This window comes from Nannobrachium achirus, assembly GCF_963921795.1.
Source record: "Nannobrachium achirus genome assembly, chromosome: 21".
In the NCBI taxonomy this organism is placed as follows: domain Eukaryota; kingdom Metazoa; phylum Chordata; class Actinopteri; order Myctophiformes; family Myctophidae; genus Nannobrachium; species Nannobrachium achirus.
This window is the reverse complement of record NC_137828.1, coordinates 19803520-19831504: the sequence shown is the minus strand read 5'-3', so window position 1 is coordinate 19831504 and position 27985 is coordinate 19803520. Positions and strand designations below refer to the sequence as shown.

The following is a 27985-nucleotide window of genomic DNA, read 5'->3' as shown; positions in this document are numbered from 1 at the left end:
ATAAACTTTAAAGTACATTTTTTTCTTGCTAACCTGCTACTTCTCTCTGCTTGTTACAGCTTCAACCGGCTGGACTTGCCCCCTTACAAAAGCTTCGACCAGCTGAAAGAGAAACTGTTATTCGCCATCGACGAAACGGAAGGATTTGGCCAAGAGTAGAGCGGAGACAGAGAGAGGACGGAGTCCTCCGTCTCTCCACCTACTGCTGTTAATCCAGCCAAGTACACAAAAAAAAGAAGAAAAATATAATAATTTGCACAGATAAACTACCAATTTACATAAGCTATTTTGTCATTTTAAACCAAATCTTAATTCTTAGTGTCATTTTTGCAGTATCCCCGGCCCCCCCTCCTTTCTACCGACAGTGCTTAAACATTTTATTTTTGAACCCCCATCGTAAAATATGCAAACATTTCAAGCTTTTACTCAAAAAAGAAAAAGCGAAGGTGAATCACGGATGATGCTGATTGCCCCCGCCCCCTCTCTCTGTCCCCGGCTGGGCTTTTAAAAGGACACTGACAATTTGATAAGTCCGAGTGATGACCTCTTCTATGGCTCTAGTTCTATAGAGCTTTTAAAGGGTGATTGTAGTATCAGGGTCCGGTGCCTGACTATTCTTTTTTCCCCCTCTTGATTTTAAGTTGTTTTTTTCTCATCATTTATTTCTTATGCTTTTTCTTTTCTTGTTGGACCCGTAGCTGTTGTTTTTGCGTCTGTTGCTGCGCGCTTTGTGCATGGCTGCCTCTGGAGAAGAGAATACCCTCACCCCCCCCCCACCCCACCAACCAAACACACACACACACACACACACACACACACACACACACACACACAATGCACAGTTTGGAGACTGCTATCCCTCTGTCAGTATTGTAACATTTGTCATCATTTATTATCAACATCAACAAAAAAGCCCAGTATTTGACCAGCCTGCCTTCTTCTCCATCTTCTTTAACCTCTGCACAAAGATGAGAAGTGGAAAAGGGGCCGTGTGTGTGTGTGTGTGTGTGTGTGTGTGTGTGTGTGTGTGTGTGTGTGTGTGTGTGTGTGTGTGTGTGTGTGTGTGTGTGTGTGTGTGTGTGTGTGTGTGTGTGTGTGTGTGTGTGTGTGTGTGTGTGTGTGTGTGTGTGTGTGTGTGTGTGTGTGTGTGTGTGTGTGTGTGTGACCCCAGTGTTTATCCAAAGACACGATGGACAAACCCTCGCCTCACCTAAAGAGCTATTGTGGACGAAATGGACACTGGCCTTCACATTTAGTAAAGAAAGGCGCCTCCTCATCAGTCTGTCGATTTTTGGACAACAATCAAGTGGACATTAATTCGTCGTCATTTGCACCGTTAGGATGCTACGTTGTTTTGGGGTGCAGTGGTTGGTGTATGTTGGCCCTTTTTCACTGCATGGTACAGACTCCACTCTGCTCTCCATCTCCTCCGTGAAACGGTTATCTGTGAGACTGTGGGCACGTTCCAGCCCCTCTATATTGCAGCCAGCCACGTCACAAAAACTCAAAACGAGGCATTTGTCTCTAAACACACGCCATGGTACCTGTATAATAAATCTGTGGCATGTATTCATTTTGTATTAGTCGCCTTTTGTGAGCTTTTAAAGTTATTTAAAACAAAATAAGCCTGATTCAATGGCATACATACAATATGCTGTTACCTCTAGTCAAACTCTCTCTTCCATACATCTTAGGTTCCATGATTACTATACGCAAGTTTTCTTTCCCTGGGAGGAAAAAGGAATAACCATGCCCCGAGCGCTTGTTTTTCGGTGGAGATGACGGAGGCGTGCCGTCTCACGCGACCTTGATCCACGTGAGACACCGCGGAGCGAGCAAGTCGCCGTATCGAGCGCTGCGAAGGTCGCATGAGCCGACTCGGCGCCGTTGGAAAGTTGTAAACCAGGGGGACAGAATAGTAAATCTTCGTCCACCCGACTTTCGGCACCTCCGCGCAGTCCAAGTGAACACAGCGGAGCGCTCCCTACCTCCGGTTCAGCCAATCACAAGCTTCCGCGGGCGGGTCTTAACTGTGACCAATCAAATGAGTTTGGGGCGAGGTTATCCCTTTTACCTCCTATAGGAAAGAAAACTTGCTTACTGTACATTGTATTGGACAGGGAAAGTTCCCTCTGACAACTGAGGACAAAGACCCGGAAGCAAAAGTTGCGTAATTATTTGCACCAGTGGTGTTCAATTCTGTGCCGTGGAGGTCAGAGGATATTGGATTTCATTCCAACGCTATAGCTGATTTCAATGCATTCAGACCTCTGTGGCACATGACGAATGCCAATTGTATAGATGGACTATAAATATAATAAACCATTTTAGCAATGAGAGACAAAGTTCAATATCTTTCATTCTGTATTGTATTTGTCATTTAAAGCTACATTGTGAAAGGCCTGGAAAAACTGTCCCACCCAAACACAAAATACAGCATTTATAAACTGAGGCTTAGTTTAGGTTGGAGAGACGCTGAACGCAGCAGCTTGTTCTTGTAACTCTCTTTCTTGATTGATAGGGGGCAGCATACAGCACAATGCAGCTTTAAAAACACGAAGGAAAGCTGCCTAAATAGGCTCTTTAATGCACAGTAGGAGTAAATAAACCCCCATTTCACTGTGGGTAACTTGAGACATCTTAACAATGTGCTTAGATCAACCTGAAGACAAAGTGTGACCCTTGTGTAGCAAGTGATGAATCCATGGTTAGCCTCCTCAAAATACACCACTGTCATCATTTTCCTAAGGTGCAGTATTTCCTAGCACTTGGAACCCAAACTCTCAGTATAATTAAACTCTTGAATGCGACAAAAACAAAGAAATCTCCCTAAATACAAGGCTTCATGGGGTGTGTAATTAATAGAAAATAAATCGGGTGAACTACTCCTTAAAGAAGTGGTTCTCAACCTGGGGGTCCACAAATTATTTTGGGGGGTCCCCAGATGATTAACTTAATATGCAACATTGTTTTCTCTCTCAACAGTAAACAAACCAACACAATTTAAGTGTAGTGGCTTTATGCATGTTTCTAAAGTGACAATATAGGGAATTTTTAATACATTTAAAATGACAAATTAAACATTAGCCAAATTGTCAAATATTAGATGCAGAAATTGTGAAAATAGCAGATCTACATGCTCACAACGCCTCGCGTTGCGAGCATGTAGATCTGCTATTTTTACAATAGAACCGTGTTATACAAAATGTAATGCCTCAACTCTTAGTGCTCGTCAGGGTGAGAGGGGTCCCCAGTTCAAACATGATTATCTGGGGGGGTCACAACTGTTTTTTAGGAGGTCTGGGAGTTTGTGTGGGCGAGTTTGAATCAAAAATCCTGTCTGAACGTTTTTTTTACCCCCAATAGCTGCAAGGGAGAATTTAAGGCACTAATTAAAGCAAACCGTTTCTGATATTGATTAACATGAATGCACGTCAAGCACGAACATAGTGCTGTTGTAAATAGACATTTGAACCCCAAAAACCTTGAATTGGCTAGGCTCGTGATCCGTGTGACTGCATTATGGCTGAACTGGAACATGCCTTCTAAAATCATGGCATTGTAGCCTGGCGTTGCTCATACTAATTCCTACCGCCAGGGGGTGGTGTTGTGAAGTCTGGTTTATTAACCAGGCTAATGCGCTAAAATAAAATGATAATCTGCCTATTTAATTTATTAAGTCTATGTTCAATCATGTCACTTTCTCATTGTCTCGTTTGAGAAGCACGTAAGCCTTATTATGCCCGATTTGTACTTGGTTGTGCCGGGCTGTGTCGCACGCGGTAAATCCATTTTCAGTGTGCGATGCAACCTGTGCAACTAAATATAACTCGGGCTTTAGTTTCATAAAATTGTGTGTGTATAAGTCAGACCTGAGTAGCAGCTGTTATGCATAAAAAGTATCTTACGAATACAAATCTCCTGTGATGGACAATGTAGTGTCCACAGGCCAAATGGAAACATTGCCTCCTCTGGGCAGCGTGAGGCCTTTTCTTGCTGCCAGGGTAGAAACATGCCAACCTTGAAAATGCAATGCTTTTGCTTTAGAATAGATTGTCCCGTTGTTTTATTTATTTTTATGCATCCTGGTTATTTGCAGTTTCTTTTTCCAGATCTTCACTTTTTTTTGTATTTCAATCAACAACTGCACACACCCCCACGGTGTGTGTGTGGAGAGGGGCTATAGCAGAGCGTTCTTTCCTTGCGTAACTGTTGGATACCCCAAAACTCTGTGGTTGTTTGGATGTATTTTGGATGTGTTGAAAAAACGAGAGGAAGACTTGTCGAGATGCCCATTCATTGTGTATATAACATCAATTCATGTGTCCCCGTTGACATGTAATATGGGACAAGAAAATAAAATGTACTCTTGTATGAAAGGCCAACAGAGCCGCCTCTAGAGAAAAGTGCAAAACGTTTTGAACAAAAGAAATCCATAATCAAAGAACTCTGTGTATATGCATACTCATTGTATAAGAAATTAAATACCTATTCTAATTAAATACACAGACACTGTTCCATTGTTGGAAATCTGTGATGCCTTTGTTCTTATAAAATGAATGAGAGGCCACGTTCCAGGTTGCCTTCAGCGCTGCCGGCTGCAACAGTAGATTTAACAGTAGCTGAATAGGTACATGCCACAAACAAAATGTTCCCCTATATGATCTATCAATCTGTGATTATACTGTGATGAAGAGATTTTGATGGCTGCGGTTTAGGCAATCTGGAACTGGTCTGAACTGTAACATATCGCGTGTAGATACACACTGTAACTGTACAGAATGCCCCGTTCCTGGAGACTGTATAGAGATAAGAGTCATTTTTAATCTCCTCCGATCTGTTTTAATGAAGAGACAGATGGATTTATGAGACAACAAAACAGATAATTAAATAAACCCAGGCCAGACTACGTTCAGTGAATTGTTTTTTTTTATTTTTTTATCCCACGATTCTGTAACCCATTTTTCAACCCAGTGCCAATTGTCTAATGCAGGGGTATTCAACGTTTTCAGGCCAAGGACCCCTTAGTTGAAAGAGAGATGAAGCAGGGACCCCCACAACCTGTTAATAGATTCCATATAGTGTCATTGTTTGACAGCACAATCATCGGTGTATTTTGGATTCATGTCAATTTGTGTTTTCAGATATTTAACCACTTGAGCCGTCATTACTTAATAATTTTGACCTTTTACTCTGTACCTATTCTGCTCTTTTTCCCCTCTACCCCAAACCTCTTTGCCAAAAATAGCTGATCTAGCTTGTAGATCTGCTATTTTTGGCTACAGTTCTCAGGATATGGACATTATAGGGTTCAAGTGCATGCATACAAAAAAGGAGAAAAAAATGTTCCTATCACACAAAGATTTGGAGGACCCCCTAGGGGTCCCGGACCCCCTGTTGGAAGACCCCTGGTCTAATGTAATCCTGGGCGCTACACTCCCTCTGCCAACCTCGGGAGAGCAACGGACTGACCTCATGCTTCCTTCTATGCATGAGGAGTCCTAACTGATTTTTTTCACCCGACAGGGGGAGCTTCCCCAGTTGGATGTAGCATGTGGAAGGAACACGTTATTCCAACCAGTTCCTTTCCCTTCCATCAGGCTCCCCGGCTGGCCAGTCAGAGGCAGTATAGAGACCAGGATTACTGCATGTTTTTTGTGAGGGTATCTACCCTAGGAGATATGGGGAGAACATGCAAACTCCACACAGAAAGGCCCTTTCACCAACCCCACCGAGGATATGGGCACTGATGACGCGGAGGAGAGAACACGCCCACAGCGTCCCCAGCATGAATCGAACCCAGGACCTTCTAGCTGTCGAGGTGACAGCGCTACCGAGCCAAGAGTTTCAGTAAAACGTGTAGCAAGGAAGATGATTTTAATAAAGTTGGAACTGAAGGGAGAGAAGTCCGCATTTATTCATGTTTTAGTCTCTGATGTTAATACTTTAATATTGTCTTAATGTCTTTTCACCCTACCAGTACCATACCTCATGAATATATCATTTGGACGGTTGAATTATGTTTCAATACTAGTATATATTAGGTATAGTTAGCAAGCTATATCATCTCTCACAGAGAGGAGTGTCCACTGTGTGTGTGCCCACATATGCTTGGGTAAGAAGTATTAGAGGATGTTATCTGGGTTATTGCTTTTTTAAGGCCAGAGACGGGCTACTACAATAATTCAATAGATTTCATTAGGAAAAGTTCATTGCAGTACTGCAGGAATCTCAACAAGTCATTGTGGTTGTCTTCTCATCCCAGCTTCTTCAGAAGATCAACGGCTTCTTTGTGGACCTGGAGAGGAACAAGAATCAAGTGGATCGAGGGTTAGAATGACATTTTTGACTGTGGAAACAGTCCAGCAAACACTCCACAAGAAAGAGAAAAACACTTACTTGCAACAACAACAAAAAAGGGTGTGCCCTTCAGATGTGGGACGTTTCACTATTTGTTTAGCCGGCAAAAAGAAAAGGCCTTTTCTGCAAAATGTGTGTGACCTTTGTGATAATTAGTTCATACAGTACGCATACACAACCAGATCTTCGCCTTCAAACAGCGATAGCCATAGACATAATAAAAGGTAGACGCATCCTCCTGCTCTGGGCGATTTGCTTCCAACAGTGCTGGGCTCCGTGTTTCTAGACTGTTACCACAGTCATGGTTGATATTTTGTATACCAATCAGTTCTTGTTTTTGAAGCGGTGAAAGCCGCTTCCAAGGTGTGGCTTTGTCTGTCCCATGTCTGTCCCGTGCATGCAGAATTGAGGATTGGTCAAGCTTCACATGACAATTTGGCCCTCCAGACAAAATCATTCATTCATTCAGAATTCATGAAAATATAGAACTAAAGCACATAGAAAGTAAAGATCTAGAAGATAGAATGTATAGATCTAGAACACAGATTTCATAGCTCTAGAACACATAGAATAAGAATTCACCGCTTCACTTCGAACCGAGGTTCGATTTTTCTTTTTATTGTAAGATTGGATTATAAAGCCATGGGCTTGCGAGCTTATAGATCCTCTATTTTTGCTTCTTACCTCTTTGTCTTCCTGTGTGTGCTGAGGGTACTTTGTTGCCTTGGTCAGCCACAGTAAGGCACTCTCCTTGTCATTCAAGCCCATGTAAGTCTTCCCCAGCATCAGTAGGTTCTTACTGTAGAAGTTGGGGTCAACTGGGAAAGCAACAAAAATAAAGACAAACCTGTGACACTTACACAATGAAATGATTTATGTTGCAGTGAAGCATGGGTCTTCAACAGGGGGTCCAGGACCCCTAGGGGGTCCTCAGAGTTACTACAAATACTCCTTCAAATCTGAGTGATAGAGACTTTTTTTCCCTCCTTTTTTATAATAACCACTTGAACCCTAGCGTACATATTAAGAGAACTTTAGCCCAAAATTGCCGATCTACAAGCTCGACGCCGAACGGCTATTTTTGGCAGAGCTTTGGTGTAGAGGGCATAAAGGGCAGACTAAGTACAGAGTGAAAGTCAAGTTAAGTGGTTAAATATCTGAAACAATTGTGCTGTCAAACAATGAAACTATATGGAATCTAGGTTGAGGGGGTCCCTGCTTCATCTCTCTCTCAACTAAGGGTTCCATGGCCTGAAAACGTTGAAGACCCATGCAGTAAAGCAGTAAATGCTCATTTTGTAAAGTGTTCATTGTGTAAAGTGTTCACAACAAGCCTGTAATGTGTTACCTTCTTCAGCTTTCAGGAAGAAGGCCAAAGCCTGAGGAAAAGCAGAAAGAATAAGATTAGTGGTTGATTCTGTGGTTGTAAACCAGTTGAGTGAATAGTAAGTGATGATAAACATCATGATGGTTTAACTTTGAGGCTGCTTTACTGAGCTCCTTTGAGCCACACAGTGCCAGTGTTGATTTTGGCGACTAAAACTATGACGAGAAATGTTCGTCGGCTACCTTTTTTCACTGACGAAAACTAAATAAAAACGATGCTATGATGACTAAGACTAAATATATTGACAATTTTGTCAACAAATACAGACTAAAATGTTAGGGAGGGACTAGTGGAGAAGGGATCTAGTAGAACTAAAAGACAAGTCATTTTATGTTTGGTTGTGCTCTGAAAATAGCAGATCTACAAGCTCACAAGACGTTGTGCTGCAACGCGTTGTGAGCTTGTAGATCGGCTATTTTCAGCATGAATCCAAGTGTAAAATCATGCATTAAGACCTCATCAAGGCACCGCCAACATACATTTTAGTCGACAACATCGTATATTTAGTCGACTAAAAACCAGACTAAAACATTTCAAATGACTAAAATAATGCAAAACTAAATGACATTTTATTCAAAAGACTATGACTAAAACTAAATCAACACTACCTCCTCATACGTGGCTGTGGGAGGTGATGCGAAGATGACCGCTGCCACCTTGCGCTGGTACCACGGCAACTCTGCAAAAGCAAAGCACCTAGGAAAGAGTAGATGGATATTATAAGATTGATTTTAATAGCCCAGAATATATCAGCAGGTCAGATGGTAATGTCCACCACTTTGGCCAAATAATACATCTCAAAAACCATCTTGATTACCGTGGAATTTGCTGTGTGCAACTGCCTTCATGCTCCTCAGAGTAGAGCAGTGGTTCTCAACCTTTTCAGGCCGCAACCCCCAGGCCGCAACCCCCAAAATATATATTTTTTAACTGGGACCCCTACCCCGACGAGCACTAAGAGTTGAGGCATTACATTTTGTATAACAGTTATATTGTGAAAATAGCCGATCTACATGCTCACAATGCCTTGCGTTGCGAGGCGTTGTGAGCATGTAGATCGGCTATTTTCACAATTTCTGCCTCTTGACAATTTGGCCAATGTTTAATGTCATTTAATGTCCTTAAATTGTCACTTTAGAAATGTGCAGATTCCCTCTATACACTTAAACCTTATGTTGGTTTGTTTACTGTTGAGAGGAAAACAATGTTGCACATTAGGTTAATAATCTGGGGACCCCCCCAAATAATATGGGGACACCCCTGGGGGTCCCGACCCACAGGTTGAGAACCACTGGAGTAAAGGAGCGAGAGTCGACAGACTCTCATACTTTGTAGCTTCTGCTTTATTATTTTATTATTTACATCAACGGCATAGCCTTGCGGCATCAGTTTTTTGTTTAATTAACTGAAACTGTTTAAACCTGTTGAACAAGTTCAACGGTTTGTTTTTGTTATTGACATTGTATTGCAATTTTTCATGATATTGTATTGCTCTGTTAAAGTGTGACAGTAGATATTGTCCGCGTTTCCCAAAGCGCAGGTCGTACGAGGCCCTTCGTACGGCTGCGGTCCTTACGATTATGGCGTTTCTCAAACGCGCTTGTAAGCGCCCCTCTCAAAACAGCCTACGCATGCCCTTGGGCTGGCCAGAGCCTTGTATTAGAGAGTTCTGCAAACTCTGGCCCCATGTGAACGGATATGATGCAACTCTCCCTGAAACTCTCCTTGAATGGCTCTGGGCTTCGATTGATAGGACGTCAGCAGCTGCGCTCCCAAATGAATTTCAGCTGTTGGTTTGTGTGATTGTACTCGGCCCATCAATAAAACATACAACGCTGAAAATTAACACACTTTTAGCGCTGTTGGTAGCAGCTTAACTGACTGTACAAACCCCTTCTTGTTTTAATTTGAAACTACATGCAAAGCTGCAAAGCGCTGTTGCCTGTTGGTAGGCCTATAACTGACTGCACAAATTGACTTAACTGCCTGTCTTAAATATTTATTTATTTTATTTTATTTTATAGGCTAGGCCTACTAGAGTATTGGTTCTCAAATTGATACTCGGGGACTCTCCGTATCGTTCGATCTGCTGAAGCGGGAGTCGAACCCGAGGCTCTCAGTGCTTAGTCCAACTCACTACCCGTCATGCTATTAAGCCTGCTGTGTTCAGCTACTATAGTGGGAGAAATATGTGAAAAAGGTGTTCACTTCCGGCAGAAAGCGTGAAAATCTGCACCTAGGGGTATTTTTGTGCGCTGAATTCAAAAATTGACGGTCCCAAGCACTTTTCTCAAATTCACTTTTCTCTAATTCACTTACCATAGGGTTAGGGTTAGGAAAAAAAGACCCCCCAAAAATCTTCTTTAAGTAGCATGTGAGGGGTCTATCTAGGGGGTTTTCATGATTCTGAATCCATTCCAAGCATTCGTTTTGCACAAAAACATTCCTTGGGCAAGAAATGGACCCCACAAAACTATGGTTTAGTGATGAGTCATCACTTTTCACAGTTGTGTAGGGTCCATTTTTAGCCCAAGGAATGTTTTTCGTGCAAAACAAATGCTTGCAATGGATTCAGAATCATGAAAACCCCCTAGATAGACCCCTCACATGCTATTTAAAGAAATTATTTGCGGGGGTCTTTTTTCTCTAGTATGGTAAGTGAATTAGAGCCACCAGATCCCATGGGAAAAGTGCTTGGGACCGTCAATTTTTGAATTCGGCGCACAAAAATACCCCTAGGTGCAAATTTTCACGCTTTCTGCCGGAAGTGAACACATTAGCCTATTTTTGTTACATATTTCTCCCACTACTAAGGCTGTTCTCCGCCCGTCTTGGCTGTAATAATTTTAGGGCTACAATTAGTTATATGAACCAATGGACCCTCATCTTCCTAGCCTGATTTCAGACTCAGCGCTGGAGAACCAGTCTGCTTTTAAATATACTTTCATAGTTATACTTAGTTATATAGTGCTCAGTTTTCTATGAAGGGTGCTTACGGGCGCCCCAGGCGCACCCTTAAAGGTGATACACCATGAAATTTCACTTTTCCTATTTTAAAACCTTTTTTTGGGGTCCCACTAGCACCTTCTATCCTCACAAAGTCCCATTTCTGACCATTGTGTCTTTCTCTGGTTTTGGGAAGGCGGAGGTTAAAAGCATCCCACGGGTTCTCAAAACTTTTTTTTTGAAGAAAAGAGGGGGGGGGGGGGGGGGGGGGGGGGGTGGCGCAGTTCAGGCCAAAGGTGGTACTGCAGCTGAAAATGCTTTGAGAGCCATTCAAAAATGAGCTTAGGCTCTATTCAGGAGTGGTAATTTAGCCTCAAACCTTTTGAAAAACGTTTTTAGGACATAAACAATATGACATAAATACTTTTTAAATGTTTGGTGTATCACCTTAAAAAAAACATCGTAAGACACGTCCGCAGCACCCGTGGGAAACTTGCGGGAAAGGTGTTTTCTTCTAAAATCCTCCTTACGATGGCCATTCGTATAAGGTCTGCATTCAACCGTCATCACAGCCATTTGGTTCCATTGTACACTCTCGACCGGTTTCCTGAAAGCCCTCGTTGCTCTTGATTGACAGGTGCCTGCGCAGGCTGCGAAGAGGTTCTTGAAACGCTTTTGGTCTCTACGACCATGCCTGAGCTTACGAGCACTCAAAATCGCTTTGGGAAACGCGGCCAATTGTCAGTTTGAATTGTTTATTATATCAATTTTCATGCAAGGACAGGAGATTTCTACAAGACCTTTACCTGGTTAAATAAAAGATGCTGATGAAAACACAGGTTGGGAGTAGCTTGCAGGGCTTTCAGGCTCTTATTCCTGTTTTTCATAATGACATGTTTGCACTAATGTGCTGGATACATTTTGCCTGTAAATATTAGCATATCAGCTTGCCCAACCACACTCATAACGTAAAGCCCTCGTGTCAAAGGTAGAGAGAAGTCTGCTCGCTTCAGCCAGCAGAAGGGCTCGTCGGTGCTCAACGGGGCACAGCATTTGGTGTGATTTGGGGTTAAAGTAAACAATAAGACTCACCAGTGACCCAAGATGTGGATTGAGGTAGCATCTTTGGGGTTCAGCTCTACGGCTCTCTGTGGGAAAATGTTAGTTCGTTGTTTGAGTCATATTTCTGCTGAATGTGCTACTTTGTTTCTGTGATATATGAACCAAACACAGGAGGAGCACAGAACCAGTGTTAAAGGACAACTTTGTTTTTTTTTTTTACAACAAAGGTTCATATTTTAATGTACTGCTTTCTATCGTTTAAGCGATTTCAGAAAGTTTGATTTTAGTGTTTGGGGGCATGCGTACATGTTGCTAAATATGTCTTTTTAGACACAATAAGCCCATTCCCAAGATGCACCACAATCCTTCATGGGCAGATGTGACTTATGGGGGCTACTGTAAATAGTAGTACAGAAATCGCCGGCTTTTGGGGCTAAAAATACATATTTAGCCACTTGCATGCATGCCCCAACCACTGAAATCAAAATCGTTAAAATCGCTAAAACGATAGGCATTTCTTTCTTTAGAGATTTCTCTAATTGCAATCTAAAATATGATCCCTTATTGTAAAAATCACACCCGTGTGAAGTGGAGCTGTGTGTGTGTGTGTGTGTGTGTGTGTGTGTGTGTGTGTGTGTGTGTGTGTGTGTGTGTGTGTGTAGATCATGTGTACCGATTTTTGTGACATTTGAAGAAAATATGTGGGAAAAGGAGCAAAAAGTGTGTTTTGGAGAAAATTCAAGATGGCGGAAAATCTATCCTGGCGCAAATGGGCGTGGCCTATATGGGGAGATGCGTCTTTTTAATTTTAATTTTCCGATCTACGGTTCAAGAGTTACGGGGCAAAACGTAAAGTTATAGCGCCACCATGAGGCCGAGTGATGTAATTATTTTTCGATTCATTCTTAAAATCATTATGAATCTCCTCTCCGAGGTTTGAAACTGTAGCTCCTATGGTTTACGAGAGAAAAATACTTGAAAGTGATTTCTTGCATTGTCCCATTATAAGTCAATGGGGACAATTAAGCGTCGTTTTTTGCCGATTACGTCGGCATGGTAAGGCGGATCGGAACGAAAGGTAATAGAACACCATTCCCGGCCGAGCCGCACATTTTGATGTATATATTGCGCGAGTGGCGTAAATGGTGCGGCACTAGTTACGCGCCGAAGTCAGGCTACATACACACAGACACACAGACACACAGACAGACACACAGACCCACACAGCCACGTATAGGGAGCTGCACACAGCTCCAAAAACGAAGTTGTTCTTTAAGGAGGGGCTGACCACGGCAGATATAACCGTTACAACAGAGAGAGGAAAACCCTGAAGAAGACGATACTGTCGAAACGTTGGTTTCAATAGAGAATAGTTTGCATCGTGGCTATGAGTAGTGCGTCCTTCTCTCTGTTGTAACTGTGGTATAAACAAAGAAAAACACAGGATTTACCTCCAAATGATCCCTGATGATGTAAGAGTTTCCTATTTTCACCTTCACGCCCTCGTATTCGCCAACATCACTGAGACATATGGCGTACCACTGTAGGAGCATAGGAGGAGAAACAGAGTGGTTCTGAAGGGTTACCATAAGTATTACAAAACCACATGGACGTGCCTATTCTGTGGCCGAACATTCTGCAAAAATAGCTGATCTATAAGCTTGCAACGCAAGGGAGTAGATCAGATCATATTCTTCAGTGAAAAGACTGGTTGTAGAGGGGGAAAAGGAGGGAACAAAGGCTGGGCGATATTAGGAAAACGATATTCGATAACGTTGAGTAGCTAAATATCGATATCACTCTCGATATTATTAAAAACAATTGCTTTATACCGGTATAGTTTTTCATGTTTTTCTGCTTTAGGTCCACTGCCTGCCTAACCCAGATAATGAAAGCATATCCATGCATGCACATTGCACAGTACACATAGAATAAAGACATTAAATGCCTTATTTCAATTTTCCAACAATGGTTTTATTGAAATAACCACACCTGGTTACAGATGGACTGCTTTTTTGCATGTGCTACGTGCATGCATAGTGTGTCTGTTAATTCATTTGACACACACATCGTCGGTATGTATGTATACCTCGCATGTTGATACCTCGATGAAGATAGATTTCAGATATATTGCCCAGCCTTAGAGGGAACCTAGTGAAGTATAATGGCAAGGCAAATGCTTTCTTTTGTCATTTACTATTAACAGAAATGATGGCACGTTGGTAAAGGGATGGGACCAGTCCTACTTTGTGTGCTGCGAAGCAGGCTTCGTCCTTTTCCAGGGCCTTCTTCACATATTCCAAGGCCTCGTACGTCAGCTTCTTCTTCTGGTCAGCGGCCACGTTGGTCGTTTGGGACAGGTCACGGGATGCCCGCGCCAAACGCCACAGGAACTCTGCATTTTCGCTGGACACACACAGCATAAGTAAGTGTAGGTATAGTACAGGATGTATGTGGTCTAAACTATAGACCTAGGCTGCATGGTTTTCAATGGCAGCTTCATTTTTCTGATAATGTAATATCCCAAACTAACTGTGATGTAATCAGACAGAAATTGTGTGTGTGTGTGTGTGTGTGTGTGTGTGTGTGTGTGTGTGTGTGTGTGTGTGTGTGTGTGTGTGTGTGTGTGTGTGTGTGTGTGTGAGTGAGTGAGTGTGAGAGAACACTGAGCTATGAAGGAAGGAATTTGTCCAGTACAATAGACCTACTCATCAAAACGGCTTACTGGAGTGGATTATTATGAGCCTTTGTGTGACTGACTTGGCCTGGTATACTATATACAGACAGATGAGAAATTAAAGGAAAAACCTGATTACATTAGCGAAGAAACAACAAAATGCAGATGCTTCTAGAATCTAATACAGATATACTGCAATGATACAATTAACATCCTATCATGCTTTGGGATTATTACTTATGCATGTATAATTCTGAGATGGCAAGAGAAAAAGATCAAAATGACTATGAAACGACAGATGAGTCAGATGAGATCAGACTGTCAGCAGGTCACCAACTAAATGGACGTTATTATTTGTGACCATCAGGTCGCAGTTACTATCAAAACCTCGACCAGTTGTCCGTCTGTCAGTCAGCCAGTCAGTCTGTCACACGTCACACTTTTGCCCTGCTCATATCTCTGCAATCGTTGCCCCGGTCCATGCCAAATTTTGCACACACACTCCTTGCCTGCCAAACCACAACCTCCACCCATCAATTCTCACATGGCCCTCTTCTAGCGCCACCATGAGGCCGATTCTTGCAAAACGCATTTTTGGACACTGCTCCTCCAATTTTTTACCTAAAATCACACAAATCGGTACACAGTATGTCTACACTCATGTCATCAACATGGATCTGTCCCATTTAGCGCCACCTTCAGGCCGATTTTTTTAAAACACATTTTTGGACACTGCTCCTACAGATTTTGCCCTAAAATCACGCAAATCGCTACACAGTATGTCTACACTCATCTCATCAACATGGATCTGTCCCATATAGCGCCACCATCAGGCCGATTTTTTCAAACACATTTTTGAACACTGCTCCTACACATTTTGGCCTAAAATCACGCTGCGACCTGACGGTCGCTTATCTCCCGATTGCAAATTACAAAGACGAATGCGCATTCAAAAGTTCAGTGCAAATACCATCGTCCATAAATAAGTCCCCTATGCATGTACAAGGTACATGCATGCACAGGACTGGGGTGTTTAACCTAGTATGGCACAATGGACTTACATTACGAAATCCAAGTAAGAACACCGAATAGCATTTCATGAAGTACAACATTTTGTAGTATTTTGAGGTGTTTAATACGTGTTTTGAGAGGGACCAGACATCAATATCAATCATGAATAGGCAAATGTCAAAAGCAATAATGTGGAAATATATACATCATAACATGATTTTGAGCAATCAATGAAATAAAAGTAAGAGTGACGAAAGACAAAAAGGCTGGTGGTCCTTTACAGAAGAAATTATAATATAAGGCATGGGGAACCTAGCTTAAATATGGGAGAAACTGTGTGGTAATTGCGACCGCCAGGTCACAGTTACTATCAAAACCTCCACCGGCTGTCAGTCAGTCTGTCCGTCACACGTCACGTCACACTTTTGCCCTACTCATATCTCCGCCACCGTTGCCCCTATCCATGCCAAACTTTGCACACACACTCCTTGGCTGCCAAACCACAACCTCCACCCATCTTGCAAAATACATTTTTGGACACTGCTCCTACAGATTTTGCCCTAAAATCACGCAAAGTGGTACACAGTATCTCTAAAGTCATGTCATCAACATGGATCTGTCCCATTTCCCATATTCCCTCCTGATTGGCTACCATTGCCTTCTAAAGTTTGTGTATGGGACATGACGGTCGCTCATCTCCCGATTAGGGAGTCTTAATCGTAGTGTGAAAAAGGTGATACTCCTACCTGTCTTTGTACTGTACCAGAAGCTGATAGAGTTTCTCCGTCTCTGCGCAGCTGTACAGATAGTCCGCCTGCTCCAAGACCTCCTCTGCTCACATGCAAAATACAATACCAAGCTTAGGTAGCACATTTTTAAAGGGCAAAAATCTGCTGCATGATATCTCACTACAGACAACAATAGGCATTAGGCCTGTCACAATTATTACATAATCGTCTAATCGCAATTATTTGACTTAATCGTAATTATTTTGTCACAATCGTTTTCATGTTGAAAAATGTTCATATATTTGCAAAAAAAAATAAAAATGAAATTGCGGAAATAGCAGATCTACAAGCTCACAACGCGTCGCATGGCTATTTCCACAATCAATGTTCTTTTTTAAATATAAAGTTGTCAATTTCTTTGTATATTTAGGTCATATCCGCAACTTCAAAGACTAGAAGCCAAACAGAAATGTAATTGTCAATGACAAAAAAAAACACAATTAAATCGTTAATCGCAATTATTTGAGCGACAATTAATCGTTATGTAAAATGTCATGTCGTTACAGCCCTAATAGACATATCAATCCTACCTCTTTCTAATGCCAGTACCACAGATGTACCAACGTGATGCAGCCTCTGGTAAGCCTCGACCCCCAGGTAGGAGAGCGTAGGTAGGCTCAGTAGGAATGCAGCTCTCCCTCCCTGTGTGGAGGTGAGTGTACAGAGAGATGGTCATAAATCACATAAAGGTAGCCCGCACTCACTTTAAAGTAGCTCCAAGCTTTTTAATGACAAACAGCAATATCATTGCTGTTTGTCATTAAAAAGCTTGGAGCTACTTTAAAGTGAGTGCGGGCTACCTTTTTGTTTCTAGTATTACTGCACTGTCAGTTTATAGCTCGGCACCGAAGAACGGAGGATGTGCGTTACTTCTCTTTTGCATGATCACATAAACACACATACTCTGCTGTGGGGAATGATGTCAGACCTGACTTAGACCAGAGCTTGGATGTCATTGTCCTCTTTTGACCCTGTGGCCACAAGCCAGACTATGACAAGAACATGGGTAACTTTGGATCAAGGCACCAGAGTTACCTACAGGAGACCAAAATAGTTTGTGCCAGGGACCTCAGTAAGAGATTTGTGTTGTTAATTTGTGTTTTAAAATTTAAAGGAGTAGTTCACCCCCAAAATGACATTTTTTTTTCTATTGATTACTCATGCCATAGAGACAAATATATATATTTTTTTTGTATTTGTCGCATTCCCAAGACAAAAATGTGATTATAGTAAATGTACCCCATTGATTCCGGCTGGGGACCCAAATGCATGGCACTGGATGGGGAAACCATCAGGGTTAAGTTTACTGTAATAAATGATTTGTATTAGGAATGCGACAAAAACCAAAGAATATTATTGAACTCAAGTCTCCATGGCGTGAGTAATCAATAGGGAAAAAAAACATTTTGGGGGTGAACTATTCCTTTAAATATTCTAAAAATGTTTTTAAAAAATGCAGATCTACAAGCTCTGACCGTGTCACGTCGTGCTGCGTTGAGAACTTGTTGATCGGCTATTTAAATTTCAAATAGCCAATGTATATTAGGTTTAAAGTGATAAACAGATTGTTATGCTATATTAAAGAGGAGAACCACTGCACCCATTGTCAACATTTAACTATGCCATTATATACCTACAACTCAAAGGTATATTAATATACATAGTTCAATGTTGACAATGGGTGGTTCACACACACACACACACACACACACACACACACACACACACACACACACACACACACAGTGCTGTTTGATCCACAGTTACCTATGGGCTTGTCCTAGAGAAGCCCATAGGTAACTGTGGATCATGGCACTGGGCCAGTTCTTTTTATCAGAGCCCATGGTTTAGGACTTCGGAATTTGATTGTGTCATTGACTACTGTTATTTTATTGTTATACTCCATAATATGGGACAGTTCCAGACCAATTTAGCAATAATCACAAAGACAGTCAAAGATGATGCCATATTATATCAAACAGACTGCACACATCAAATTAACATTGCATTCATCATATCATATTCTATTTAAAAAAAGGCCTTTAAAAACAATCTGTCACAAAATTGCACAAAAGGTTTGCAAGACTACCTTAAAGCATCTTTCTTAAGCTAATTGCTACAGAGCAGAACTCCCCGACCCCATGGCTGTAATAATACCCCGCTGCCCTTTTACCTACATGTATCGGTAGATGTAGATCACTAAGCAACAACTGCTCAGCATCATGAGAGCAAATGCAATTATATTTCCAAACGCCTCCCCAAGCAGCTAATATTAGACTACCTCTGTGCAGTCAGCCAATTAAGGCTATGAAGGAAGATAGGAAATAATGAAACCATCGTGACAGAAGGTAGGTGTAATAGGAAAATAATTATAGTTTTTCCATCATATTTACACTCACAATAAGAGTAGCTGTGATCTTCTTCAAAGCCCTCCAGTGATGCAGCTGGTTGGTGTTGTTCCATCTGAGCCAGTTTGTCTTGCTGACCAAAGTCCTGCAAGCAGTAGCACTTCTACAGAGGACTGCAGCAGCCATCCTGTCATGCTGTAAACAATACTAACTAACTATACAGTGAGCTAGACAGGTAGACTATATTATGAACAGTGTTCGTGAGGCGTTCAAGAGCACAAATAAACTTAGCTCTGAATATATGACGGCCATATTCATGACCGTCATGTTTCCAACTCAACCTGGCTTCTCGTGAGGTAGACAAAGAGCAACAGTTTGAGCTACAAACGTCAGATTTCAAAAATAAAGTGCTTAACCAAGTCTCATTTCGGTCAGAAATTATGCCGTTCAATCAGAACTACATGCCGCTCTCGGATTGTTTAATAAAAAGCATGTTTATCCGACAGATTTCTGCTTTCCATTGTATTTCCTGTTTTTCCCAGAGCCCTCTAGTGGAGAGTCGCGTCATCTCCGTTCACTAAAGTGAGATGACGCGACTCTCCACTAGAGGGGGAAACCAGGATAAACATTTATTTTTTACTAAACAATCCGGGAGCAGCATGTAATTCTGGTTGAACGGCATCATTTCTGACCTAAATGGGACTTGGTTAAGCACTTTATTTTTGAAATCTGACGTTTGTAGCTCAAACCGTTGCTCTTTGTCTACCTCACGAGAAGCCAGGTTGAGGTGGAAACATGACGGTCATGTATATGGCCGTCATGTATTCAGGGCTAGACAATATAGCGATAATAGACGAGGTCGTACAGTTAAATACATTGATTGTATCTGTCACCGCGCCGGTTCGTCGTCTGCTTGTGACAGATAATAATTGATAGTATTATAATACTAACGATCAAGAGCAAATTGACGATGTTACTTATCGTTGTTTTGTCTTGAATGCACCCCGGATCTGACTGCTTCCCCAAAATACTCCGTCGATGGGAAACAAAGCACGAGCCATCATGTGGTTCCGACCGACCTCTGGTGTTTGCCAACGGGTCTGAAGCTGAAGCCCTAAGCTAGATGCAGAATAGATATTCCAAGACCCAAATTTAGAGAGAACATTTTAAAGCTCAAATCTTTGCTTCTGGGGGTCCCTGGCTGGAACAAAATAGTTTTAGATGGGGGTCCGCGGCCAAATATCATTTTGGGGGTGTCCTTGAAATGACAACGTTTGGGAACCACTGACCATTTTTTTTTTTTTGTTGCAAATCTGCATCTAGCTTTAGGGCCTCTCAGACCCGTTGGCAAACACCAGGTTGTCCTGGTCCAGAGACAGCGTCCCTGTCCAGGTCCAGAGCCACGATAACATTTTATAACATTTCCCTTTGTTGCAGTTATTGTAATATACCAACAGTTTACATGACCACTGCAATACTGCAACAAGAAGATACCATAGCTATTGCTCATCATATTAATTGTACGCGTGACTATTAGTCATCATAACGTTCAGAGGGTTGAGTGCTACGCCCACTCAAGGGTTGCGGTAAGTCACGTCACACTCCTCACGGCCCCGGGACTCCCTCTTTCCCAGGTGTTTCGCTCAGGTGGGCGTGGTTTTGAGGTTACAATAGGCATACTTTCTGTCAGGGTTTGTTATAATGTTTGTGAGGTTAGGGTTAAGGAAGGTTATGTTTAGGCAGAGTTTTACTGAGTTTAGGGAGGGTCCTTGCCTGGTACTAGTGTTTAGGCATTGATATAACCACGCCCACCTGAGCGAAACACCTGCAAAAGCGGGAGTCCCCACCCATAACCACTATATCACACACACAGCTGTTATCTGGCATCACATTGCTAGGATTGCTTGCCTTGGGGAGTCCCATACGCTACAACACCACAACACTACACTAGTAGCCTAAACTACTACATTTTCAAGCCTAAAGGAAGCACCTTCGGGTAAGAATTCTACTCTAATGAATGCAATATAGTTGGTATAAACTTAATTTGTTGTCTTGTCAGTTTTGTCTGGGTGGGCTCTGGTGGGCTCACTGCATGGGCTGTGTACTTGTTGTACTGCTTTGCTAATTCCTTCCTACACAATCAGCTATAACGTTGCTGTCAACCTTAGTTTACAAGCTAATGTTGTTTGTTAACTGCATTCAACTTGTTTTTGTGTTTTTGTGTTTGTCAAGGACATGTACTGTGTGTGTGTGTGTGTGTGTGTGTGTGTGTGTGTGTGTGTGTGTGTGTGTGGTTTATTTGTGTTTTACATTGCACAATGAAGGTATTTTCTGTTTTCTCTGTGATACAGAACCTGTTGCTGTAATATGCATGAAGTTTGACTCGCATCCATAATATTTTAACTATACTTAATCACTATTGTTATTTCTTAAACTCAATAAGCTGTGTAATCATATAGCAGTACAGATTATATAATGTGTTTGTGTATATAATTGTCTCTTTATTACAGTATACAGTTTGAACCGTATCTGCCTGTTTCTGTCCTGCCTTGTTTTGCTAACCTGCAGAGTAGACAACACACTAGTGTGGGTCTGTTCAGTCATTCAGGTTCAGTGTAATTTGTTACAATCTAGGCACTTCCAAGCAATTTACAAAGTATGAGTTACAACTAAATAGACTGACAAGAGAACAACATAGATACCTAACATCTTATATTTATAACATAACGCAATAAACAGAAATGGTGCTAAATAACACTGAAAGGGGTTATTTGGCTCATAATCAGACTAATCACAGGGGAACCTCTTTTGGTGCTATATTATTAATAATAACTAGAACTGCACTCAGTCGTGGTGCCAACTTGCGCCGCATACTCAAGCAGGCCACACATGGCCTACTTGTACGCAAGCAGAGCGCGCCACGAGGTGTGCGATGCATGCTGGCCTCATGTCCCTAATGTATTTGCCCGTTAATGAAGACATTACCAAGAGCGCTCTTATATACGTACCAAACTCTGCTGACATCATCACCAGGAATGCTGGTCCCTCCTTGGCTGTAGGTGTCACCTGCATACATAAACCCAGCTGTTTCAGGGCTATCCACCTTTTTCCGCTAGAATTTACTGTAGCATTATTTGCGGGACACTTCCGGTTAACAGCAGACATACAAGCTCACGTCGCAGATGCAACCGTTGTGAGCTTATAGATCACTCTGGCTGCGGCGCCGGAAGCTGCCTGCACATTCTGCGCAATGCACGATGGGATGTTGATATATGGTCTTCAAAAAACCCAGTCACCTACATACATAGTATACCCAGCCGATTACAGTACTTGCGCGCTCTGCTTGTGCAAGGAATAATAATAATAGCTTGAATTTATATAGCGCCTTTGATGAACCCACGGGTGCTTTACTTCGGGGTTTTTTAACAGGTGGTCCGTGAAGGTGTTGCATGTTTGTGGACCCTGACCATGCATTTAGTAATGAAGGAAAGTTAAGAGTTGTACAGTATTTGTATTCCACGGAACAGTCCGTTAATGACCTTGTGACTTATGATGACGTGTCAACCGTCAATGTGGTCAGACAGTTATTGGGAGTTCAAGAAAAAGGAACAGAAAAGGAAGTTAGAATCTCTTGAAGAGGGAAGTGTACCTGGTACACTCTCCCCTCTTCAAGAGATTCAAGAGATTAATCTGGTACACTGTACCTGATTGAGTAATCTTTATTAGGAAATGTGCCACGGACCACTACTAGTCCGTGGACCATTGGTTGAGAGACTATCTATCTATCTATCTAGGTCGTCCTCAGACGAGCCCTCCATCGTTGTTTCCAGTCATCTCGGTTCTCCATACATCTGGCCAGCTCATTGGTGTTCTGTGTCCCTACGTCTTCCTTGAGTACGTCCACGTATGTTTTTGTGGGACGTCCTCGCGACCGGTGCCCATGTGTTGGCTCCCACAGTACCAATTTGCTGGCTGGAAGCTCCTGGTGTCTTTGGCAGTGTCCTGCTAGTCTCATTCTTCTGGTGGCAATTTTCTCGCTTACCTTTGGTATTCCCTCATACAGGCTCCTGTTTGTAACATGTGCACTCCTGTTGATGTTGAGTACTGCACGCAACATTCTAGTGTAGCACCCGTCTAGAGACTTCTGCAGGGTTGGCTTCAGGGTCCAGCATTCACTGCCATAGAGGAGAACAGACTCCACCGTTGCAAAGAAGAAGCTAAGTTTGATTTGGCGGGGGAGGTTAGAGTTCCATACACTGTTCATGCCGTTCAGGGCCCTCCAAGCGAGTGCCTTCCTTACTTTAAGGTCTTTCTCAGTTGAGTCGACCCATGCGCCCAGGTACTTGAAGTCCTTGACTTCCTTCAACACAGCTCCTTCTGTTGTTGTCAGAGGTGAGTGATCAGGTAGGTTATAGGTGATAACCTCAGTTTTCTTAGCATTTAGCCTGAGACCAACTTTGGCACACTCTATCTCCACCCTGTTCAGGAGTTCTTGTGCTTGTTCCATGCTGTCGGAGAGCAGGCTGATGTCGTCCGCATAGTCCAGGTCTGTCAGAACTACTGCGGGATGCCGCCTTGACCTCCTTGGTGTTAGCGTGAAGCCAAGCTCTTGTTCTCGTCCCCCTATGGCTTTCCTGAGCGCATAATCTAGAACTATGATGAAGAGGTAGGGGGCTAGGGTGTCTCCTTGCATTACACCCGCTCGGATGTCAAACACCTCACTGCTGCCATCTGGGGTCACCACTTTGGCCCTTGTTTTTGCGTACATGGTCTCGATAGCCCGGAGAATGTTGGGAGGGACATTGTAGGCCTCAAGGATCTTCACCATCTTGCTTCTGTGGATAGAATCAAAAGCCTTTTTGAAGTCAATGAAGCACAGTACAGCTGCTAGGTTGTCCTTTTTCACCTCCTCTATTAATCTCCTTAATGCCAGGATCTGTGCTACGGTTGTTCTCTCCTCTCGAAAACCATTTTGGTTTTCTCTCAGGTGAGGGTCGATGGCATGCCGTATCCTGTTCAGTATCATTCGGTTGAAGACCTTAGCTGTAATACATGTCAGGCTGATGCCTCTGTAGTTGTCTGGCTTTGAGAGGTCTCCAGCTTTAGGCACCGGGATGATGTTAGACAGAGACCATATTTCAGGTTGCTTGTTGTGCTGTAGAGCATTGTTGCAAAAGTCTAGGATGAGGTTGTCTAGGTCGCAGTTCTTCAAGACCTCTGGGGGTATGCCATCCGGCCCAGCACTCTTTCCCTCTCTCAGGGTGGATTTTGCCCTGGCGAGCTCGCTGGTTGTGAAGGGTCCATCGTCGATGTTCAGGCCCTGGAGGACTGTCGGTATATTTTCCTCCTCTCCCTCTTCCACTGATGTTCCCAGGAGCCTCTGGAAGTGGTCGAACCATGTTGCCACCCTCTCCTCTGGGCTGTGTCCTTCCACCTGGCCCTCCTTGGCCCTTTTCCGCCCTGTCATCTCATTTATTACCTTCCAGGCCTCCCCGTATTGCCTTTCACCTTGCGCCGCCTGCACTCTTCGCACACTTTCCATCACTTCTTCCCGAGAGACAGTGGGATGTATAGACATGGGATGCATAGCGAGTATCTAGCACTAATCTCTTAGCTCATATGCCTATGCAATAGTAGCCAACTCAACTGATTCTGTATCCTCATTATGTCCTTAGTGAGGGAAAAAAAGTCCCAAGGAATCCCATCACGGGAAAGTTTTGAAAACGACCTACCTACCTTCACTTACTATACACTACACTATAAAGGAAAAAATGACTCCCAAAAAATCTGCTTTAAGTGGGATGTGAGGGGTCAAACTAGGGGTTTTTAATTATTCTGAATCCATTGCAAGCATTTGTTTTGCATGAAATACATTCCTTGGGCTAAAAACGGACCCCAAAAGACTGTGAAAATTGATGACTCATCACTAAACCATCGTTTTGAGGGGCCATTTCTTGCCCAAGGAATGTTTTTCGTGCAAAACAAATGCTTGCAATGGATTCAGAATAATTAAAAAAAAAACCTTGTTTGACCCCCCACATCCCACTTAAAGCAGATTTTTTGGGAGTCATTCTTTCCTTTATACCCACATAGAAAAATGGGTCTGGGCCAGTTATGGCCCACATAAACCACTTACAGTTGGCCCACATACCGCAAGGAATGACGGCCCAGAGATGGCCCCATCATGGCTTGCCGGAGCTGGCCGACTCATGGGCCGGCTCCGGGCCAGCTGTGGACGCACCATTCTGACCCAGGCTCGGCCCAGAAGTGGCCCAGTTCCGGAAAAAAAGGTCTGGCTCAGTTCTGTCCCACACTATAGTGTAGTGTATAGTAAGTGAAGGTAGGTAGGTCGTTTTCAAAACCTTCCCGTGATGGGATTCCTTGGGACTTTTTTTCTCTCACTAAGGACATATTGAGGATACAAAATCAGTTGAGTTTGCTACTAGTGCAATTTGTCCTAGGTTTAGCCTAATTCTTGACTAAAATTACTAGACTAAAAGGTTTTTGGGCTTTTATGCCTTTATTGATAGGACAGTAGACTGACAGGAAAATGGGGGGAGAGATGGGGAGTGAGACGCGGCAAAGGTTGTCCGGATCGGGAATCGAAACCGGCGACGTCACGTCGCTAGGCATCCATGCCTAAGTGTTATGCGCCTGGACCAGTAGGCCAGCGGGCGCCCCACGTCCAGGACTTCTTTGTCTGTCTGGACTGTGATGACTGGGTTAGGATTAGCGAGGCAGGCGGTAACATAACAAAACAGGCCGGTCGTGTCCGGAGAGGCGCGTGAGGGTTCTGGGTGCATGGAGAGGTGCAGCTCACTCACATTCGGAAATCAGTCGGGACTCTTCTGGTAATGAAATGTGGCTTGTTCTGTACAAATTAATATATTCTTGCCGGAAAGAAACTCGCCTGGGCTCGCCATGGTTTATGCCTTTTGATTGATAGATTGAGGTATTTATTAGAAGTTTTGCATAGGAAAAGGTACAGTTTCATGACAGTACAGTTCACTGATACAATGTCTTATTTGGCTTATTTGTTATTTTCCATTGAGATCCTTAATATTCTTATATAAACTATGCCTAAATGGTTAAGCCTAACCTTATTCCTGACCTTAACATCAGTAAAACGGTGCCAAAACCTAACTCTATTCCTAATCTTTCTTAACCTCAGAAAGCGTAATCCTAAAGTTATTTCTAACCTTATTCTCAGTAAAACAAGATAAAAAATAAAAACTCTTCTCTTTGTGTGCATAAAACCTCAGAACAAGCCGTTCTCCCAGCCCACGCTTGCTTATGGTTAATTAATTGGACTGAATGAATTGAAATGAAAATTAAATACATTTTACTGAATGAATGAACCCTTAATAGATGAGAGCTTTTAGATAAATAACTAGGGCTGTCACGATATGCCTAATCCACAATTCGATTCAACTTTCGATTCTATGGTCACGATTCGATCCGATTAGATTTTCGATATAGGATATACTTTAAAGGGGAAGACCACCCATTTTCAATATTGAACTATGTCATTAACCCATTTAGGCCTAACCTATAGAATAGGGCTAAATCAGAAATTAGCCTACAAAACAAATATGTTGATACATACTGTACATACTGTAAGCCCCTCCCAAACAGCAAAATGTGTTCCCGGCCTGAATGGGTATACCTTAGAGGAGTTGTGTGGAAATTAAAAAAAAGTTCCCCCCCTTCTGTGTTGCTTAGAACTGAAGGATTGATTTTGGGGTTTGTAATGTAAAGTACAACTTGATGACATCACACCGTTGTACTTTACAATACAAACCCCAAAATCAATCTTCCAGTTCTAGGCAACACAGAAGGGGGGGAACCTTTTTTTCTATTTCCACACAACTCCTCTAAGTTATATTAATGACATAGTTCAATATTGAAAATGGGTGGTCTTCCCATTTAAACCTACTTTTTTTCAGCACTGAGGGCTATATGGCTATTCATTTAGGCTATTGTCTTGATTTATAAAGAAAAAACACTTGTTTCTCAATAAGTCACTTTTATTTGAATAACAAATGGGAATGAAAATAACAAAAGGTTTAACATAAACAATATAAACTTTGGGTTTTATGCCCTAACAACTGACATTTTCATGCACAGAAGTGAATCATGATTTCGATTCACTGAATCGAACATCAATTTTGGTTCGATTCGAATCGGAATCGTGACAGCCCTATGATTAAAAGATGATTTGAAGCCATAACGGTACCTGTGTTGTTGTGTTCAACAGCCATGGCTACAGGTGGAGGACCAGTGCCTGGCCTGGGGCCTAACCAGTGTATGACCAAGGTGCAGCTGACCATCTCCTGTGAACATCTTATGGACATGGACGTCTTCTCCAAGTCCGACCCCCTGTGTGCTCTGTACATGAATACCTCAGGGTCCCAGTGGTATGAGGTTGGTAGTAGTGTGGTGGCAGAAATGTATACGACTGTCAGTATATGTGCTAAATGTTAAAATGGTAAATGGTGCATTTATATAGCGCCTATTGTGCTTTACATTCACCCATTCACGCACATACACTGATGGCAGAGGAAGCCATGCAAGGCACCAACCTGCTCACCGGAAGCAACTAGGGGTTCAGAGTCTTGCTCAAGGACTCTTCGACATTAACTCAGGGGGAGTCCGGATTCGAACTGGGAACCCTTGGTGCTCTAATGTCGGTTTCTCTACCCCTGAGCTATGCCGCCCGCTATAGGTGTATTTGTCAATCCTTTCTATGCTAAAGTTGAGTTACTTTCCACAAAAGACTTAACTTGACAACAGCTGCCCAATGCTTACTCCTATGTCACCAGTCCATATACCGTATGTAAGACTTCTGTAAGAACCAACATGCAGCTATTTGTGGTCTCCTGTTGTATAAAGAGGGGCTGGCCTGACAGTCAGGAGCAACACTCGCATGTGTGTTGTCTCAGAGAGCTCTCGTTTTTGTTGTTATCAAATATATTGTTTCATATTCACTCTACCTTTGCGGAAATTCTATACTGGTCGTTTACTAGGCTATACTGAAGTAGGGTTCATAATTTCTACTACAGCAGCAGACCAGAGGGGTTAAAAATCTACCTTTTTTATGTGGTTTCAGTAAACAGTACAATGATCATGTTTCCATTGTGTGCTCTGAATTCTAAATAACATTTCATTTAAGAAATATATATTTATTTTATTTTCTCCATGGCAGTTTGGTCGCACAGAGATGGTCCTGAATTGTCTCAATCCAAAGTTCTCTAAGAAGTTTGTCATGGACTACTACTTTGAGATGGTGCAGAAGCTGAAGTTCTGCCTCTACGACATCGACAACGACAGCCATGACCTGGGACAAGCCGACTTCCTGGGGGAGCTGGAGTGCACGCTGGGCCAGGTGAGAAGAAATGACCTGACA

At 42.6% G+C, this 27985-nt stretch overlaps 3 protein-coding genes across 3 annotated transcripts in view; 2 read left to right on the top strand and 1 right to left on the bottom strand.

Annotated features, from left to right (window-relative positions):
• The window catches only part of wwp1 (WW domain containing E3 ubiquitin protein ligase 1), a 116551-nt gene extending 115487 nt beyond the window's left edge, over positions 1 to 1064 (top strand). The window contains 1 exon segment of the mRNA XM_080752146.1: positions 60 to 1064. Coding sequence (XP_080608272.1) covers positions 60 to 159 — 100 coding nt within the window. The 3' untranslated portion in view covers positions 160 to 1064.
• A 4796-nt stretch (positions 1065 to 5860) lies between these two features.
• Positions 5861 to 18791, bottom strand: rmdn1 (regulator of microtubule dynamics 1). Its single transcript, XM_080751481.1, has 10 exons — positions 18631 to 18791; positions 16762 to 16873; positions 16190 to 16274; positions 14002 to 14161; positions 13207 to 13296; positions 11786 to 11841; positions 8356 to 8443; positions 7709 to 7739; positions 7045 to 7178; positions 5861 to 6298 (listed from the first exon to the last, which is right to left on the bottom strand). The coding sequence occupies exons 1-10, from the start codon at positions 18763 to 18765 to the stop codon at positions 6257 to 6259; spliced, it is 933 nt and encodes a 310-aa protein (XP_080607607.1). The 5' UTR covers positions 18766 to 18791; the 3' UTR covers positions 5861 to 6256.
• A 1686-nt stretch (positions 18792 to 20477) lies between these two features.
• LOC308306629 (uncharacterized protein) overlaps positions 20478 to 27985 on the top strand; it is a 62314-nt gene continuing 54806 nt past the window's right edge. Inside the window, exons 1-3 of the mRNA XM_080751670.1 lie at positions 20478 to 20575; positions 26837 to 27003; positions 27785 to 27964. Of these exons, the coding sequence (XP_080607796.1) occupies positions 26839 to 27003; positions 27785 to 27964 (345 nt within the window). The 5' untranslated portion in view covers positions 20478 to 20575; positions 26837 to 26838. The remainder of the gene's footprint in view (positions 20576 to 26836; positions 27004 to 27784; positions 27965 to 27985) is intronic.

Bases quoted from the DNA above. Each gene is read 5' to 3' on its own strand.
- rmdn1 (XM_080751481.1), bottom strand. From the start codon at position 18,765: ATGGCTGCTGCAGTCCTCTGTAGAAGTGCTACTGCTTGCAGGACTTTG. The intron at 16,874-18,630 runs GTGAGTGTAAAT...ACCTCCACACAG, and splicing joins AGATCACAGCTACTCTTATT to GGAGGGAGAGCTGCATTCCT. The intron at 11,842-13,206 runs GTAAATCCTGTG...ATTTTCCCACAG, and splicing joins TCATCAGGGATCATTTGGAG to AGAGCCGTAGAGCTGAACCC.